Genomic DNA, 17,472 nt, shown 5'->3' with positions numbered 1-17,472 from the left:
AGTCACAGAAGTTGTGTCATTGATTAACACATAGGAGCTAAGGTGCGCATGTTAGGTTGTGCTCTGCAACTAGAAAATAATTTAATACACTTACAACAAACAAACAAACAAACAAACAAACAAACAAACAAACAAACAAACAAACAAACAAACAAACAAACAAACAAACAAACAAACAAACAAACAAACAAACAAACAAACAAACAAACAAACAAACAAAGCGGTAGGACCTAGGCCAACACCGAAGGTGGTGACAAATTTGATAGATAAATATCTACCCTCAAGTTCGCAATTGAGGGAAGTAAATGAGTGCTATAAACACGTTATATTGAAGTTGGGATTGTCTCACCGTTTACCCGGTAAGAGGCTGAGAAGCCGCCTGAAGTTCGGTTGTGCGCCTTTGAATAGTGGATGAAGATTGGCTCGTTCTGTGGCACGAGCACTTCCCGATCCCCTTGCTTGCACATGCGACCTGCGGCAGAGTTGAACGTCCAGAACCAAATTTGAGCTTCTTTCACGGGTTTGGCGAACGTAGGAGACGTGGGAAGGGATCACTCGGGAATCTTGGGCAAACATAGGGCTAGCACGTGTCCTAAAAAACGGAGGATTCGTTCCCCGTTCACTTAATGTTCTTTAAAAGCCAATACCTTGGGCGGGATAACTACGCCGCGAGTCACTTCTGGCTCAAAAGCTTGACATTCTAAGGTAATACGTTCAATATATTGAGCGCCATTTCCACGTGCTCACGCAATAAAATAAAAAAAAGAAAGCGTCGACCAAATGTCAACGCCAAAGAAGGCAAGGTCGCTGTGCGTGATGGTTGAAATGAATCGATGATTAAAAGTTGATTGCGCGGCCACGATATGGTTCACGCATTCGGCTCAGACGGTCCTCGCGAGCTTCGGCCGATTTCTCGGGGCGGCTCGCGCGTGTGTTGGCGAGACGAGCTTCATGCGCGCCGACAATTCACTGGCCTGTCGAAAGCGCGCAGCCTTGAAGGGCCCCTCACCAGATCTGGCCATTTCGAGCTGACACGCGCAGAGCATACATTGCGCGATAACGATCGCGTCTGCAAAGTACTGCATCGCTACGCGCCGCGGAAAGATCTGAAATTTCAATCCGAATGCCGTTGCCCTCTTCACTCACGGCCGCTGCGCTCCAAGCCGGACGGTGACGTAATCGGGCCGCTGCGCCTACGTAATCGTGTCCGCAGTGTGACGTCACTCATGGTGACCGTGACTTCAAGAATTATTCAAGATAACATCTGTTATCTGTGCGATCTGTTTCTTGAATTGACGAATTGAAGTTTAGAGAAATAATAAAACACGCAAACGGAATGTCTGCGTGTTCTTTTTGTTTTACTTCGCACAGAAGCAAGAGAGATGTACTTCCGCTTCGTCTGCTTGCTTCCATGGTCGTGCGGTCACGTGCGCAGGTACCGAAACTGCCATGTTCTGCCTCAGTATTTGTGCAGCACTGAATTATACCACGAGTCATGTTTCCTTGCGCACAGTGCGCAAAATCATGCGCGGCGCGAACGAGAAAACAGCTCGTGTGTGGCGCGCCCCAGCGGAAATGCGTAGCGCAGGAAAAAAAGTGAGGAGAAAAAAGAAATGAAGGCGGGGCCTGTGAGGCATGCGTCACGCGATCCTCGAGATCCGACGTACTCGCCTGGCCTAAAGTCCCTAGATTTTCTGCTAAGCAAAAACTTCTGGGGATTTTAGTGTGGCCCAGAGCCCTCCTGCATCACGAAATTTCGCACTTCGTGCCTTATGGCAGAGGGCGCGGCAGTAAAGGTAGATGCTGTACTTGGCGGCGACGCGGCAAAAGGCGACAGCGAAAAAGGCATTCACATTTCGCCCCGACTATGGCTAAGTATCCTAGTTTTTTAATGATATCCTGATTATATCCTTCGTTACTGATTAATTTCTACGTGTTCTCGGCAAGGAGAGGCATAGTTTAATACCATTCTCATGTTCATACGACTTCAACGTGCTACCTAGCGGTCCGTTTTCTTCCTTTAAGTGGTAATAAGATAACCAGATCGCAGATACGCTAGACCCGTGTGAAGCAAGCTAAGGCCACCTTGTCTTGAACAGTAGGAATGTGAGCTGGAATTAGCCAGTAAAATGAGCTAGAGTTCAGTGCAAGCCATTGCCATAGCCACCGTCGTGCCCCAGGTGTGACGCTCGTGCGTGGCTCGCACGTTGAGCGTTGGAGGCTACGTGACCTGCTGCGATTTGGATATCGAGCACACGAGGGCTACGTCTCGTCGAAAAAAAAAAAAAAAAGATACTGTCCCTCCCGTAATCGAAAGTGGATGTAAGCAAGGAATGGCTACCAACAAAGCAGATTTCAGGCCGCGACGCAGGCCGGAAAGCTTACTGAGCCAAAATGAACCTGTTTTGAACTGAACCTCCTTGCAAGTCTCGTCTCGGCCAGACAACCATTCGCTGCGCGCCGGACGCTGCCGGCCTGCTCACGTAGCGTGGCGCCATTTCTCTAAGGAGGCGGCGCAATATATCCGCGCCGCGGAACTCATGGACCGCTGGCGTTGAAGAGAGCATAGGCGCCAAATGATGGCAATAGAGTGAATGGCCTCTTGAAGGTTGCCGAGAAAGGGAGCTAAAAGCATTTCATGCTTAAAAGCCGTTGTCCCAAGGGTCTAAGGTTTGAGATTACAAATTCTGCTGACTTTCGAAAAAGCGGTACAGTGAAGTGATAAGGGAAGGAGCAGCAAGTTCGACCCAAATAGGTCGCGAAGCTTTGGGCGAAAAGCGGTTCGGAATAAATTGTCACCGACATCAACAAGGGTGGTTATAGGAGCAGCGATTGAAGTGCGGCTATGTTTGAAGGGAACAAACCTTGGGAAAGAAAATACGCTTTTTTAATTAAAGCGAGACGTCTAAACTCATTCAACTAAGATAAAATTTCTGGTCAATTTTATATGTGCTTGAAGAGTTAAGGAGAGGCAAGTTTATTTTATTTTATTATTATAATAAAAACATTCTTTCAGCGCGCACCCTAAAAGTAACGGTAATGTGTAAGAGTAAGACCGCTATCACTTGCAATGCAATGCAGCTCTTGAAGTGTCCAGAAAGACGCGCTCGCAAAGTTAACATGTTACAATACGGCCGCGTAACAAGTTGAGCTCTTTTGCTTGTAGAGGTTTGTCTGAATTTGGGGACGCGGATCGCGTCATCGTTTCTTAACCTGTTCAGTCAAACGTAGTAAGTTACGACCACCAGATAATTCTTTACTTGAGTTGTTTTCGTGTGATTGCGCCGGTCGACGGGATTAGCGTCCGACCATAGGACCAGCACACTACACTTAATGCTTTCGTCGGCCTCCAAAGAAGGTATGTTCTGTGCAGGGGTGCGATTTCGGCAACCGTACGGCTGGCCTTTTCTTGCATCGCTTTCAGCGCTGAAAGATCGGAGCACTCATCAAGTCGAATGGCGGGGCATTTGAATACACAGCTCTAATGGCAGGCCACCAAAACAAATTTCGCGCCTTTTAGAACAAGATGACGTCACTTCTGTGCTTAACGGATATGGCGTCACATTATTTTGTCGTCCACCAGAAGTGTTGCCTCGTGACACAAATGGTGCTAAGCCACATGAACCGCTAGAGTTACCGCCAATGAACCGCCGTGTTTTGAACGTATGAGCTCCTATGCATGGAGGAAGGAAAGCATAGGAGAGGTCCCGGCCAGCACGGACGTATTGGAGAAAGTGTGGCGGAAGTCACGTGGTGTTTTTTGCAAAGAATCACTGCGAACTGTACCCCAAACATCAGCGTTGCCCTAGCAACCCCACACCTGAAGCTCTCGCTGCTGCTCTAGGCCTCTGTAAAGTGAGGTAGGTGTTTTCGGCCCATGTCTTTCTCGCAGCAGGTTCTGTTCGCGAGACAATCTGACTTTGGAGCGTGGTGTATAAGCTTGAAAGTTATGCTTTGGCTCTGCGATTGTGAGTTGTCAGTTAGGAAAAGAGATACCCAAGTAATCATGGCGTGGGTCTTCGTCGTCGTCTTCAACGTGCCTCAGAAAAGCACATGAGCGCGTCTGTTTCACTAAAACTGTTACCGAAGTTTCGTAGGCTCAGTTCTGACGCGCGTCGGCAGCACACACGTCCGGCGGCTCGTAGCAAGGCAAGTTCAAAGCTTCCGCCTGTCTGCTCCGGCGAGCTGATTGGATTCGCAACGGGAGATGGCACGCCAACATGGCGGCATTTCCGGCTTCAAAAACTTGACGTCAAGGCCTCTCTTATTTTGTTACTTTCCTCCATCGCTTCTTTGGAAGCTTCGCTACCAGGTTGGCAGCAGCATAGAATGTTCGCTTTGGGACAAGCATGAGTGCTCCCAAGCTACCGACGCATATCGGGCCAGTGTTTTGTGCCCTAGCGATCATCGCGTGAACACTGTTAATACAGACACGCACGTACTTGTTCATCTTTTTCCAGTGGACGCTTCTTACCTGCTAGCAAGTTATCGCGCAGAGCAAAACGCGCCTTCTAGCATCGCATCCTTCTCGAATGTTGTCTCCGATCCTATCTGTTGTCTACGCAGTCGGGAAACATAAGGTTATGCATTCTGGAACGTGCACGTGCATCAGCGATGACGCTGGAATGTACGAGTAATGCATATATAGCCGGCGCTAAATAGAAACGACGCTGTTCTCGCCGCTTTCGTTGTGCTTAGCGTGTTTTTTTTTTTTTTTGCTGGGCACTGCTTCGCCGAATAAACAGTTTCTTTCTTTAAATTATAAAACACTTGTAAGGTTCAAGCTTAAATAGGCACCTTTTATTCGGGATCCTCATGTCAGTTCACTTAACCTCAACATAGAAGTCATTTAGAACCGTCCAGCACGTTTGATTTTATCTAACTACTCGCCGTACAGCAAGTCTCACTTCAATAAAATTCAATAATGATCTGCCCAACCTGTCACTTCGTCGCAAAGTTTCACGTCTCTGTCTGTTTCATAAAATCAATCATTACAATCCCACTTTAAGCGAGTCTCTTTTGTTACCACCATTGTAGATTTCTTCCAGAAATGATCATCAGTACAAGGTTGACTGGCCATGTTTAACCTTCATTTCAATTCCTTCAGTCCCACAACAAGCGGCGACTGAAGCAATCTTCCCGGTTCCGTTGTTTCAATCGTAACTGTTAACGAATTAAAAAGAAAAGCCCTTGTTAACAACTTGTTGTAACCGTACTATACTGTTAATATGTATATATACATATTTTTTGATACCACTCACTCGTCTCTGTAACGCCTCAGCCCCGAGAGAAAATTAATAAAATGAAGTGTGTTTCCACGCGCCGAAATCACAATCTGATAATGAGGAGCGCCGTAGTGGTGGACTCCGGATTAATTTCGACCACCTGGGGTTCTCTAACGTGCACCTAAATCTAAGCAGCTGGGTGTATTTGCATTTCACCACCATCCAAATGCGGCCGTCGTGCCCCAATAAAAAGTTAAATCATTAGCTAGCGTATTCGGAAGTTCTATCCTTCTCTTAATAGAGCGCCTCACTGGGCTAGTTGGTGATTCATTTTAGCGAGAGAAACAGCGCTAAATGCAGACAAGGTCGTGAACAGAAAAAAGAAGAGCGCTGACTCGCAGTTTCAACTCAGTGTTCATCGTCTTGTTTAGGCACTTGCCCACCTTTGCGCTTGCCACTTACATGAAAGAAGCAATCGCAACTTGCGACTAACTGATTTTTTTCCCCCAGATTTTACAACAGAGTGGCATGAATCAACCGGCTGTAATAGAGCTCTCATTGTAAGAAGGGCATACTGCCAAGGAAACTGAGATCGAATTAATTTTTGCTCGTAAGTGCAAGCATTGGACGGCTACGTTCGCTAATCACGTGTATATCACAACAATTCACCCGAATCGGCTGTTACGAACAGTTACAACCTGAGGAATTGTTGTGAATACTGACCCTTAGCCTGTACTGCTGTCGCGGAACCGTGATGGGAACTCACCGCTTCGCTCACGCACCGTCACATATGGGATGGTTCGTCTCGAACGCAGTCGTACCACTATGGTGGGCTTTAATTCTGGCACTGTCAACGGAAAAAAGCCATAATCAGTGTCCCTGCTCACTGGCCATTTTCTGAGCAAGTGGCCGTGAGCTGACACAAATTAACATGACCAGGGAAAAAGAAAGACGCGCTGACTCTGCGAGTAATAACGGAATCATTAAGATCTTAGCAAATCCTGATCTCGCTACACTTTTTTGCTTTCAGTAGTAGGTCATCGGTGAAAGGGTCATCGCATTGTTTTCATAGTGAACGTCTCATTATCGATATCTTCCAGTATTTATTTAGATCCTTTGGCTATGCCTTGAACAAAACTGTTTGAAGTTTAAAAATTAAATTAAATTATGGGTTTTGGCGTGCCAAAACCATGATCTGAGTTTGAGGCCCGCTGTAGTGGGGACTCCGGAAATTTGGACCGTCTGGGGTTCTTTAAAGTGCACCTAAATTTAAGTGCGCAGGCGTTTTCCGATTTCACCCCTATCGAAATACAGCCACCGCGGCCGAGATCCGACCCCGCGACCTCATGCTCAGCAGCCCAACACCACAGCCACAGAGCAACTGCGGCGGGTACTCCTTGAAGTGCTCGAAAATAAATCACGGAAATGAGCTGGAGCACCTTGGAACTTCTCTGTAAGTGTAAAGGCCCGCTATACTAAAGGTGTTCATGGAAAAATAAACAAAATGGATAAGCACCAGGAAGAACGTTGTTCAACGCCACCGCACAGTTAAGACTGAAAAAACACAGATCTCTAGGCTCCAGCGATAGCGAACAGGCGGAAAAGGGGCAAGCTTGAACGACTAGAATCTGCAGCGTGAGAAAGCAAAGACCGAGAAAGAAGATAAAACTTTGCTAATACGTCTTCTTAGTATTCACTTCCTCGCGCTGCACGTTTTGATCATAAATTCGAACTAAGTAGTCCCACATCAAGCGCTAGCGGAGCTTGCAAGAATTTATGGGCAGGGCGCGCAAGACGGAAAGAGAGAGGGAGAGATAGAATGAATAAGCAACGAGGTTAGCTGGACATCGCAGTTGCCTATTTTACATTTGAATTAAACTTTATTTACCACATAAGTACACTGATGTGCATAAGTGCTGCGGATGGCAAGGTAAAAGCTCCGTAATGGCAGCTTGACTGGTCCCACCTCCCCGTAAACAACAGGCAGGAACATGGCAACATATTCGTTGTAGATGCTCTGGTATGTATGCTCTGTATGTAGATGCTCTAGATGCTATGTTTTTGGTATACTGAGCGCAAGATCTTAATGAAACGGTCGTAGTCTTTATCATGTGATTAGCAAGGGGAGTATGTCATCCCAGCTCAACGAGCTTATTTCGTCACGAAAGCAAGAAATAGGTTATGAAATAATGTCTTGGCAATAAATGTCTGAAATACAGCAAGATCAGAAATGACAACTTTGAAACGGTAAAGAAATACATTTTCAAGTCACAAACAAAAATAATTAACAATCACAGAAACGTTTGCAGTATTGTGTTCTTGAATAAATGAGGTATTTTAGATCACGTAATCTGTATTTGTTAAGTGTTGAGGTAAGACAGCAGGAGAGTGCTTGGAGGTCATAATTAGTGCTTGGGCGGGTAACTTCCCTAGTGTTCAGTGTATCAGTTTAAGCGAAAAGCAGGATTCTGTTGCAAGTTTGCAATGTTTATGATATAGAAAGAATAAGCAACGTTCTATTAGTACACTTAATCATATCACACTTAAAGTATGAGTTGATACTCGTAAAGGTGGTCTACTCGTAAAATGTTAAATACACGTAGGTGCATTGTAAGGCAATTATGAAATAGCACGTAAAGCGTTCATTTGAGGTGAAACTAAGTTACCTAACGATCTCTTAGTAGTATTTGGCCAAACGAGGTGACAATAGCGCAGGTGAGAAGCAAATAATGCGTTATAAACCATAAGTTTCTGTGGCATCGGTAGTAACCTCTGGCATCTGCGCAACATACCTAACGCTTTACTAAGTTTATTTCGTAAGTAATCGGAGTGGTGGCCTCATAGCATCAGTTCATGAAAGGTAACACCCAATGTTTTTGCTGTGGCGGAAAGTTCTATTTTTGTGTCATTGAGCGTGAGGCACTGAGTGAGATCAGAAGGCGTGGACTTCGCTCTAAAGAGGACCGCTTTTGTCTTGGAGCAGTTTAATTGGAGAGAGTTTTTTAGCGACCAGTTATATATTTTGCTGATTATTTCATTTGCCAAATTTATGAGCTCATCCTCCTTGGTTCCTGAGAAGAATAAACTGGTATCATCTGCGTAAATAATATAGTTAGTCGAAACACCAATGTTCACAATGTCATTTATATAAATATAAATAAAAGTGGTACCGATGTGCTACCTTGAGGCACACCCTGCTTAATAAATTTAAACTAAGATAATTTTTTATTTATTGATACACATTGCTTTTTGTTGGTTATGTAACTTATAAAATCTAAAAATATTCCACGTGTACTATAACAATTGAATTTTTCTAATAGCATTCCATGGTTAATTCTGTAGAAAACTTTTGAGAAATCTAGGAATGCTCCCAATGTTAGTTTCCTTGTCTCTATGTTTTTCAAGGTTGGTGCTTTTTGTTTATAAAGAGCAGTTTCAGTCGAGCAGCCTGACTTGAAACCATATTGACATGGTGTTAAAACAGAATACCTATTAAACAATGCACTCATCCTAAGGAGGATAATTTTTTCTAAACATTTTGAAAACAATGGAAAAATGGAGATTGGTCCATATTTACTTATATCATCTCTTTCTCCACCTTTGTACACTACAGTTACCGCTGAAATTGTCACCTGCTGAGGAAAAATGTCAGATGTTAAAAACATGCTGTAAATGTGAGTGAGACAGCGGGTGAGCAGGTAAATAACAAAAAGAACTGGTTGTATAACTTTTGGTTCGCCTAACCTTTTTTAACCCATTAAAAACTTCAATGTCATCAGCCCCATGAAGATACAAAGAATATGTAAGGGGATTGGGCAAATACATTAAGGCGTCCCTATCATAAGTGCTTTCAAGTGGAGATGCAAAGTAATCTATAAATGGGTTCGCTAGCGCATCATCGTTAAGGTCCTCATTACCCACCTTGAGTTCTCTAATAGTACTGATGGGCCGCTTTGATGATATAACAGAATTCAGGTTATCCCATGTCTGTTTTGCATCAATGATACCATCAAACATGGAGTAGTAATATTCATGTTTATCTTGTTATTGCAATTTAGTCAGGTTATGTTGGTGTTCTTTAAACTCTTTCAACACGTCTGAATCACGGCTATTCGAAAACAGATGGTACAACCTATTCTTTTCTTTTATCATTTTGATTTGCTTAGAGGAGATCCATGGTTAGCGAGCGTGTTTGGTTTTTTTACGTGCCTGTAAGAAAAATGTTTTTGGTATACTGAGCGCAAGATCTTAGTGAAACGGTTGTAGTCTTTATCATGTGATTAGCAAGGAGAGTATGTCATCCCAGCTCAACGAGCTTATTTCGTCACGAAAGCAAGAAATAGGTTATGAAATAATGTCTTGGCAATAAATGTCTGATTTCACTGGGTGCTTCTGTTTAATTTCAGGCATACTAGTTAGGCAAATTGGCAAATGATCAGTAATAGTGATACTTATCGGACCGTGGTGTAGTAGATTAGCAGGATTCGTTATAAATAGATATATCAAGGTTGCTGTAGTAGCTGTAATGCAAGCTGGGGTAGTTAAAACGCTTAAAAGGCCGTACAAAAGAAGTAGATTGGGCAGGTTAGTTTATTTGCTTGTGTTTGTGAGCATGTCAATGTTCAGGTCACCTTCGAGCAATAATGTATAGTTGTTATCATTAACAAACCAAAAGAATTCGGCTAAAAATTGAAAAAAGAAATGTTAATGTTGCCGTGAGGAGGTCTATACACAATAGTTAAAAGAAAGCTTTTGAATTTTAAACACAGTACTTCAACTTCTTCACAACGTCGAGACCATTGATCAATATACTGATAGCTGATACTTGTTTCCAGATATATGCCCCCATATACCGTCATCTCTAGTTTCTCTGTTTATGTAGGCCACATTATACCCATCAATATGCCCAACATCAGTATCGTTGCGTTGCCAAGTTTCAGTTAACATAATTACAGAAAATTTAAACTTAAATTTATCCAGAAAATTCCACAATTCGTCTTCTTTAGAACCGGCTGACTGTATGTTCAAATGCAGGAAACTCAGGGTCGATAGGCAGTGATCCGCGACAATCATACTTATCTTAGAGAGGCTAGTACACTTCGGAGCCATTTTGACGCTTAATTCTTAGCAAAAACAAACGACAGTTGTGGCAGTGTAGAAGCAGTGCTGTTAGTATCGAGACCTATAAAATGATACACATGCAAGGCCAACTGCTAAAAAGAATATTAAGGGGAAACTTAATTTGCGTGAGGGTGATGCCCTCAACAGCAACACTGTATCGGGGATGAATGAACGTGTGCAGCACTGATATACTATAGACTGTAAAGTATACGATATTGGTCGAAAGAGTGATGTTCATAAATGGAACTTGTGTTTCCGGCAGTTGTTTATGGCCCAGATACATAAAGACACTATCAGGCGCATTTGCTATGTACAAAACCGCATCGCCTAGGGAAATGCCTGTGGCTGTCTGAAGAAACACGCCTTTAACTTTCTGCAAAAATATCCAAAAAACTATTAGTAACTATAGGTTCTTCGAATGTTTTTCAGCCATTGTATCTGTGGCCACCATTACACAAGTGGTGTCAAGTATGGAATAGCGGGTAACCTAGAGCACCTTATCCAGGTCCGAGTCACAGGTAACATGTAGGACAGGCAAATTTTCAGACTTGCGCATCAGGGTCTTTCCCTGTCACACCCAAACAAACTACCATTCTTTTTCTCCCCTCAGTTGTCGAGCTTTACCCAATAGACGCTTATTTTAAACGCACAGATGCTCATTGATACATACAGGATTACTCTCTTCAAAGCCCAGGGGTCAGGTGTTTAACTTAGTGGTTCGCACAGCAGAGAGTACTCTGTCTTGTGCAGACTTAGTCGAAACCTTCATGATGACATTTGGTTTGTTCTTATCTTTAGAAGGGACACGATGTACTACATCAATGTCGTTGCCCGTGACACTTGTGCCTACACATGTGGCAATTTGTCCAACGCTTTTTCCCGGAGCTTCGTTTGCAACTAACGGTGCACATGTGTCCGCGGTGCGTTACTATAGTCGCGCCCATGAAATACGTTGCTTCCGAGCACGACAGAAAGCACGTAGTCGCTTGTTGATAACAAGCTTCCGGAGTTTTTTTTCCTCAAACACATTCAATTCGATTACTTTTTTCTCATCGCACATATACATGATATCCAAGCAGCCCTTGACAAAAAGCTATATTTGGATAGCTTGACATAGCCGTGGACACGTGCAACGCGTCGGTGGCACTGCTGGCGCACCGTGATCAGGCAACATTTTAAAGTAAACTGACATTTAAATAGCGTTGGACACAAGTAATGTTATAAAGCTAGACATATACCGTAAGTAAAATACACTATTACGAAAAAAAATCGTAGATGTAGGTCTGTGACATGTTTTGCGGAACAAAGAAAATATTCAACTTGATATGAAAATACCCACAAGCAACACTAGGTGATGCAAAGACAGTATGCGCTATGTGCGCCAGTTTTACACTTTGGCAAAAGATCAACTTCATAAACATTTAGCTAACAGCGTTAACTATTTCGGGAAATGGTATATCCAAGTATTCAAGAGTGACCTTACACCCACATGGTTCAAAAACCGTAGCAAGATCATTTCTAGCAGCTGCCAACCATATTATTATTAGGCTGGAAAGTACCACTTATACCTTTGGCCGAATTTCACAGGCCTGTTGAGGTGTAAAAACTAGGAGCCATTAGACCCGATGACTATTTGCAACGAGAACCACGTCCAAACCACGGTCAAAAGGATTCAAGAGAGTTCCCTCACTCAGAGGAACACGCACCTTTTTGTCGCGAAGTGCGACCGATTGGACAGTTCTAGCGTTTGTGAGTTCTCAGTTACGAAAATTGCCATGGAGAAGACTGGCAGTGCGATCGACCAACTGCGATTACAAATTAAATTATGGGGTTTTATGCGCCAAAACCACTTTCTGGTTATGAGGCACGCCGTAGTGGAGGACTCCGGAAATTTCGACCACCTAGGGTTCTTTAACGTGCACTTCAATCTAAGTACACGGGTGTTTTCGCATTTCGCCCCTATCGAAATGCGGCCGCCTTGGCCGGGACTCGATCCCGCGACCTCGTGCTCAGCAGCCCAACACCATAGCCACTGAGCAACCACGGCGGGTGTTCAACTGTGATGGGAATGGTTTTTAGCACATGGGTTTGCAGAATCTTTGTGCTTGTGGCTTCAAAAGTGTAGTAGAGTTATTACGCTTTATCATTATAAATTGCCTAAACATCGTAATTTCCTAAACACAGCAAGGCATTCAGTCTCCGCATACACAGGTAACAATTGGCAAAAATTTTGCATTTATAACGCAATCTATTGCGGAAAATTATCAACTTGCAGATTGACGTAAATTCTTAAGTCAGAAGGAAGACGTTCATGAAAATCTATGTATCACCGACCATGCCCACGCTCGTCGAACCACCATACCTGCAGCTCCTTTTAGGAGCTATAGTGTCACAGCTTGATCCAGTAATTTTTGTAAGAAACCCCATGAGTCGAAATCATGCTGGTCGGGCGGATAACGTGCTCGAATTCTGTTGTTCGAACTCGTAGAATTTCTTTCGACATTCTCTGATGCGTTCTGGATGTTTATTTCGTGCGACCAGCCATCAAATGGCAGAGTATTTCTCGACAGTCATGCCAACCGGAAGCTTTCATCTGCTACATCATAGTGCGGGAAAAACAAAACACGAAGGAAAATGATGATCGAGGAAAAGACACAAAAATTGAAGAAGAGAGAAGAAAATGATGGGGAGAGAATACCACTTACGGGAGACGTGCAGAAACTCGGCCCTGCAGTTTGCGTTCTCAGCCGTGGTGAAGTTGATGCTGTCCATCGTCACGGCCAGAGTCTGGTTGGGAGTCAACGCCAGCGACCACTCGCACCCGTAGTGGCTGCCCGCCGTGAGCGCCTCGGCGGGCGCTTCCAGCGTTCCACTCTTCTCGGTCAGCTGCTGAAAGCACGCTGCCCAGAATAAATCCCCGTTAGAAATGACGACAGACTATGTCCAATAGCAGCACTCGTGTCATTCCAGTCTCGTTCCCTATGCTGCGAGCAGGAATTTTTCTGTCGTAGCAGAACGAATAGCTACGTCGTAACGGCACGGTTTCAAGCGAACGACCCACATTGCTGTCACCGTGACAAAACAGGCCTTATCGTGATGTCTATACGTGAGCATTTATTTGAGGCGTTTCTTTTGCTACGAAGAAAGAAGGGTCAGGTGTTACCGCAGCAATAATACTGAAAATACGGGAAAAAAATTTGTCGTTCTCACAAGCAGGACGGAAAAAAATTTCTGGTTTCGTTTTATCAGGGTCTGTCGACTAAACACTACTAAGAACCTCCACATAGTTTGCAGTGTATCACTGGGTGATGTAAGCGATAAACATATTGTGAAGATGGTGAAGACAATTCAGAGCCAAAAGCAGCACGTTTTTACATTTCTGTGCATGTATTTTGGTGCATTGCTCTAGGAAAGCCTTTGACGTCGCAGAAGTATCAAGGGAAGAAGAATGTCAGGTGATACTTTGAAACTTTGGTAGGGTGGATTGTTGTAAAAATCGCCACGCTTTAACTTCTGCTTCAGCGGAAAAACAAATGATAACACTTCTGGCTACAAGTGAGATTCAGTAAATGACGGAAGAGAGACAAGTGGCACGCTTACGAAGCTCCTTCGTTGTGCCGTAGGTGACGCGAATTCCCTGTCCACCAGCGAGCCGCTGGAAAGTGTAAGACACCACGATGCGGCTCTGGAAGGACTCGTAGGTGAAGGGCAATGCGCGGCCACACTCCACTGTGCGTCGGTAGAAGCGCTCCATTACCTGCGTCACGCAAACACCTTTATAAGCGTGTCACGGTGACACGGCAAAATAGCGACTGCTCACAGAGTTGTAGATGAAAGCTACCTACGGGATCCCGCTAAGATTTGCACTCACGCACTCATCCGTGGTATCAGTCTGACTGCGACACTTAAAACTGATTCACACTTGGTGACCAGTAATCATAAAAGCGATCATGGCTGGGTACGATAACCAAAACTGTTGCTAAAATCAGAGGCACCTCTCAAAATTTGGCAGAAAGTGAATAGTTAATATTGTATAAGGAGAACGGTGGGATGGATGGATAGATAGACCGGTTGGAAGAGCGGGGCAGTTCAAATATTTCTAACATCCTTTTTGCCACGCAGCGGCTGCAAGCAGTCACAAAATGGGGCATCGTGCAGGAAGCTTCCGTGATAGTTTATTGCCGCTTTGTCGTTAAGAATCGTAAAACAATTTGTAAAACTGTTTTACTTCTTCTGTGTGACCATTTAACCTGTTATATTCTGCAAAGGTGTTCTTGCATCTTCACACTCCTTCTACGTCTCCTACGGCAACAGCAGTATTTGTAAATAATAATAATAATAATAATAATAATAATAATAATAATAATAATAATAATAATAATAATAATAATAATAATAATAATAATAATAATAATATAAAATAATAATAATATAAATTGCCTTTCCGAGTGCATGAGTAAGCGGTTACCGGATTTGTTCTTAAGTCTTAAGCCAAAACGCAGGGTATATGCGTGAATCAAAATTTTATCTATGTGGATTATTCCCGGTGTGCATTTGGTTAATGTACTTTTGTAGCTAACAAGGACTGCTCCATTTGAAAAATTCTTTTGCCCTCTCCTGCACCAGTGGGAAGAATGGGATAACTGAATGGAAGGGGAGGGACGCCTGTAGGCACCCCCCCCCTCCCTAACATCGTTTCACATTTTTGGCGGTATTCTAATTGTGAATTTACTCTCTTTAGCAGCCTATGTATTGATATATGTATGCACCTTCCAGCTAATTTGTTTTCTCAAAACAGCTACGACATGTAAGCACGTGTACTGCGGGAAAAACAAACTGCCCGGGAATCACAGCAATGTAAGGGGTGGGAAGGAAACGAAACGTAATGTTCAGAAAACAGCTAGGCCGTTCGGTTCATTTTGTTGACTCCGGAAGAAAGAGATCAAGAGCGTAATTGAACACACCCTGACAATAAGCCGCAGAGTCGTCCACCAACAGAGTAGCAAATTATGCAAAAAGTCCGTTACCTTCTTTAAGAACAAGGGCAACGATGACAAATATGATGGCGGAGCTAATGGCGGGAACGGAAGAACCATGGATCCTCTTTTTTTTCCTGCCCGACCTGAAGCTTATGCTGAGTGAAGCGAAGACGTTGCAAAGCTGCCAGAGCCATGAGTGGTAGTGAGAAGCAAAAGACAAAGCTCATTGCTTGCTTTCAGTTTCGACCTGTCCGCGATCGCGCAAGGTCTTGTGTAAGATAGTATAAAGCCGAGTTGACGAATTCTAGGGCCGTATGCCATGTGTCCCCCTCCCTAATCATGATGTCCCCCTCCTCCCTACACATTGGGTGAAATAACATAAACCTAGTTGTTGGCATTTTATTCTCTTGGAAGCTTCTCGGACGTCCTCGAAAAAAGCGCTTTCAAGTCATTGTAGGCGAATGTTATGTGACAAACTCAGCGCAAAATACATACATTGAAATCCCCCTACATTTCACCTCTCCTCTACTGCTTTTAAAATACCTGTAGGCTTAAATGATTCCTCTGACTGGGAGACCTGACAGCGGGCATCGCCATGTTTGCAAAAACAGTTTCTTTACATTACGCTGCAGTATTGCATGCTGTGTCCTCCGAAACACACACGTACAGTTGGCATCACTCCCAGAGTTTGCGTGCCGTCGAAATAAAGCCTAAATTCCCGTGCCCGATTTCTGCATGATACATGAGATATATTTGTACTCATCACTGCGACCGTATCTTTCACAGAAAAAGGCAAACCTCAGGCTCTGGCCGCCGCACAGTGGAAATTCACAAGTGGTTTAGTGCTCTAGCCCTATTTCTGGTGAAGGTGTACGTGAATTCCCACAGCCAAGGCTATCCACCTCAGACAGGTCATGAAGGGCACACCGTTCTTGTTTTAAAGAGTAATAGTGCGGTGAAGTAAAAAAAAGAAGATGGAAGGATATTGTCCAATAACATTTTGCGATGCTTATAGGGACTCTTACAATGACTCCAAATATGGGTGAAGATAACGTGAACCAAATGAAGACTCTCGCGCATCTGACCTGAAGCACGGCCGTGCAGTCGTTAATGTTTCCGTCGATGCTGAGCGAGACCCGGTTTCCTTCGGGCGCCGCGACCGTCCAGTAGCAGTGGCGACGCTCTTCCAGGGGCCTCGGGAATCCCGGGCTCGTGAATGTGCCCTCCTCCGCCGTCAGCTCCCCGCCACAGTCTGGGGATAGAAGCCACACGGCGACAAGCATGATTGCGTTAGCACGAATCTGCACGTCCGACCAGGTATGGACGTCTTACATCCTTTCAGGGGCCGAATAACGTAAAACTATCCAATACGTTTTTATTCCCATCTCCTGACGCCAAATTTGCGTAACCGCTGACGCAAGCATCGGGCGTTCACCCGCAGGACTGTCTGAACAAACCAATCAAATGCCCCCCTCGTTCATAAGAGGTCACTTTTGTTCGCTCGAAAAACGAATAACATTGCCTGCACTAGCTGAGCGGCTTGTCTTATCTAATTGGCTCACAAGAGGCGAAAAGCATGCTCAAGTGTACAGGGATTCGATGGGGCCGAGCCACTGCACTGAAAATAGGTAACCCGATGAAGAGGGTGGTGCCGACGTCTGCGATTGGTCCGCTTTCCCTTACTTAGCTTGCGGTGGTTCGTCGACAATCGCGGTGGCATGCAACGGAAGCTTAAGAATGACGCTAAAACGGATCCCCAGCAAAGAAGAGTTGGCAGAGCGAGGTCGTAAACGTGCCGAAAGTTCTCGAAAACGTTACACGGCCACGCAAAAAGTTTTATTCCACACAAATAAATTTATGCTATCCGGCAGGGGTGAGTAGCCAGTACCGGAGCGATCGGCAGCGGCCATCTTTTATTCCTCTCGGAACGCAGCAGCCTGCGGCTATTCAGAAGAACAATCAGTTTGTTACGCATATTAATGCATCTTTAGACAGTTTTAGTTTAGCGTACGCAACTATAGCGTACGCTATACGCTATAAAATAGCGTACGCTAAGCGGCGCACGTTTTCCACAATTTTAGTTGGCCGACGATATCTTCGGATCTCTGAGGCCATATTCCGTCGTTGCGGCTATTTCGCGCCTGTAG

General features: G+C 44.4%; 1 protein-coding gene across 2 annotated transcripts in view; it reads right to left on the bottom strand.

The window, feature by feature from the left end:
- Positions 1–17,472, bottom strand: part of LOC135919878 (cubilin-like) — a 230,672-nt gene that overhangs the window by 43,645 nt on the left and 169,555 nt on the right. Inside the window, exons 47-51 of one of the 2 annotated variants that reach the window (XM_065453869.2) lie at positions 16,411–16,577; positions 13,947–14,103; positions 13,052–13,246; positions 5,992–6,072; positions 350–472 (exon numbers count right to left, since the gene is read on the bottom strand). In XM_065453869.2, coding sequence (XP_065309941.2) covers positions 350–472; positions 5,992–6,072; positions 13,052–13,246; positions 13,947–14,103; positions 16,411–16,577 — 723 coding nt within the window. The remainder of the gene's footprint in view (positions 1–349; positions 473–5,991; positions 6,073–13,051; positions 13,247–13,946; positions 14,104–16,410; positions 16,578–17,472) is intronic. The other variant, XM_065453871.2, reaches the window with a different exon arrangement.

Source organism: Dermacentor albipictus, chromosome 4 (genome assembly GCF_038994185.2).
Source record: "Dermacentor albipictus isolate Rhodes 1998 colony chromosome 4, USDA_Dalb.pri_finalv2, whole genome shotgun sequence".
NCBI classification, from domain to species: domain Eukaryota; kingdom Metazoa; phylum Arthropoda; class Arachnida; order Ixodida; family Ixodidae; genus Dermacentor; species Dermacentor albipictus.
Note: the sequence above shows the minus strand (reverse complement) of the source record. Positions and strands in the feature narration are given on the sequence as shown.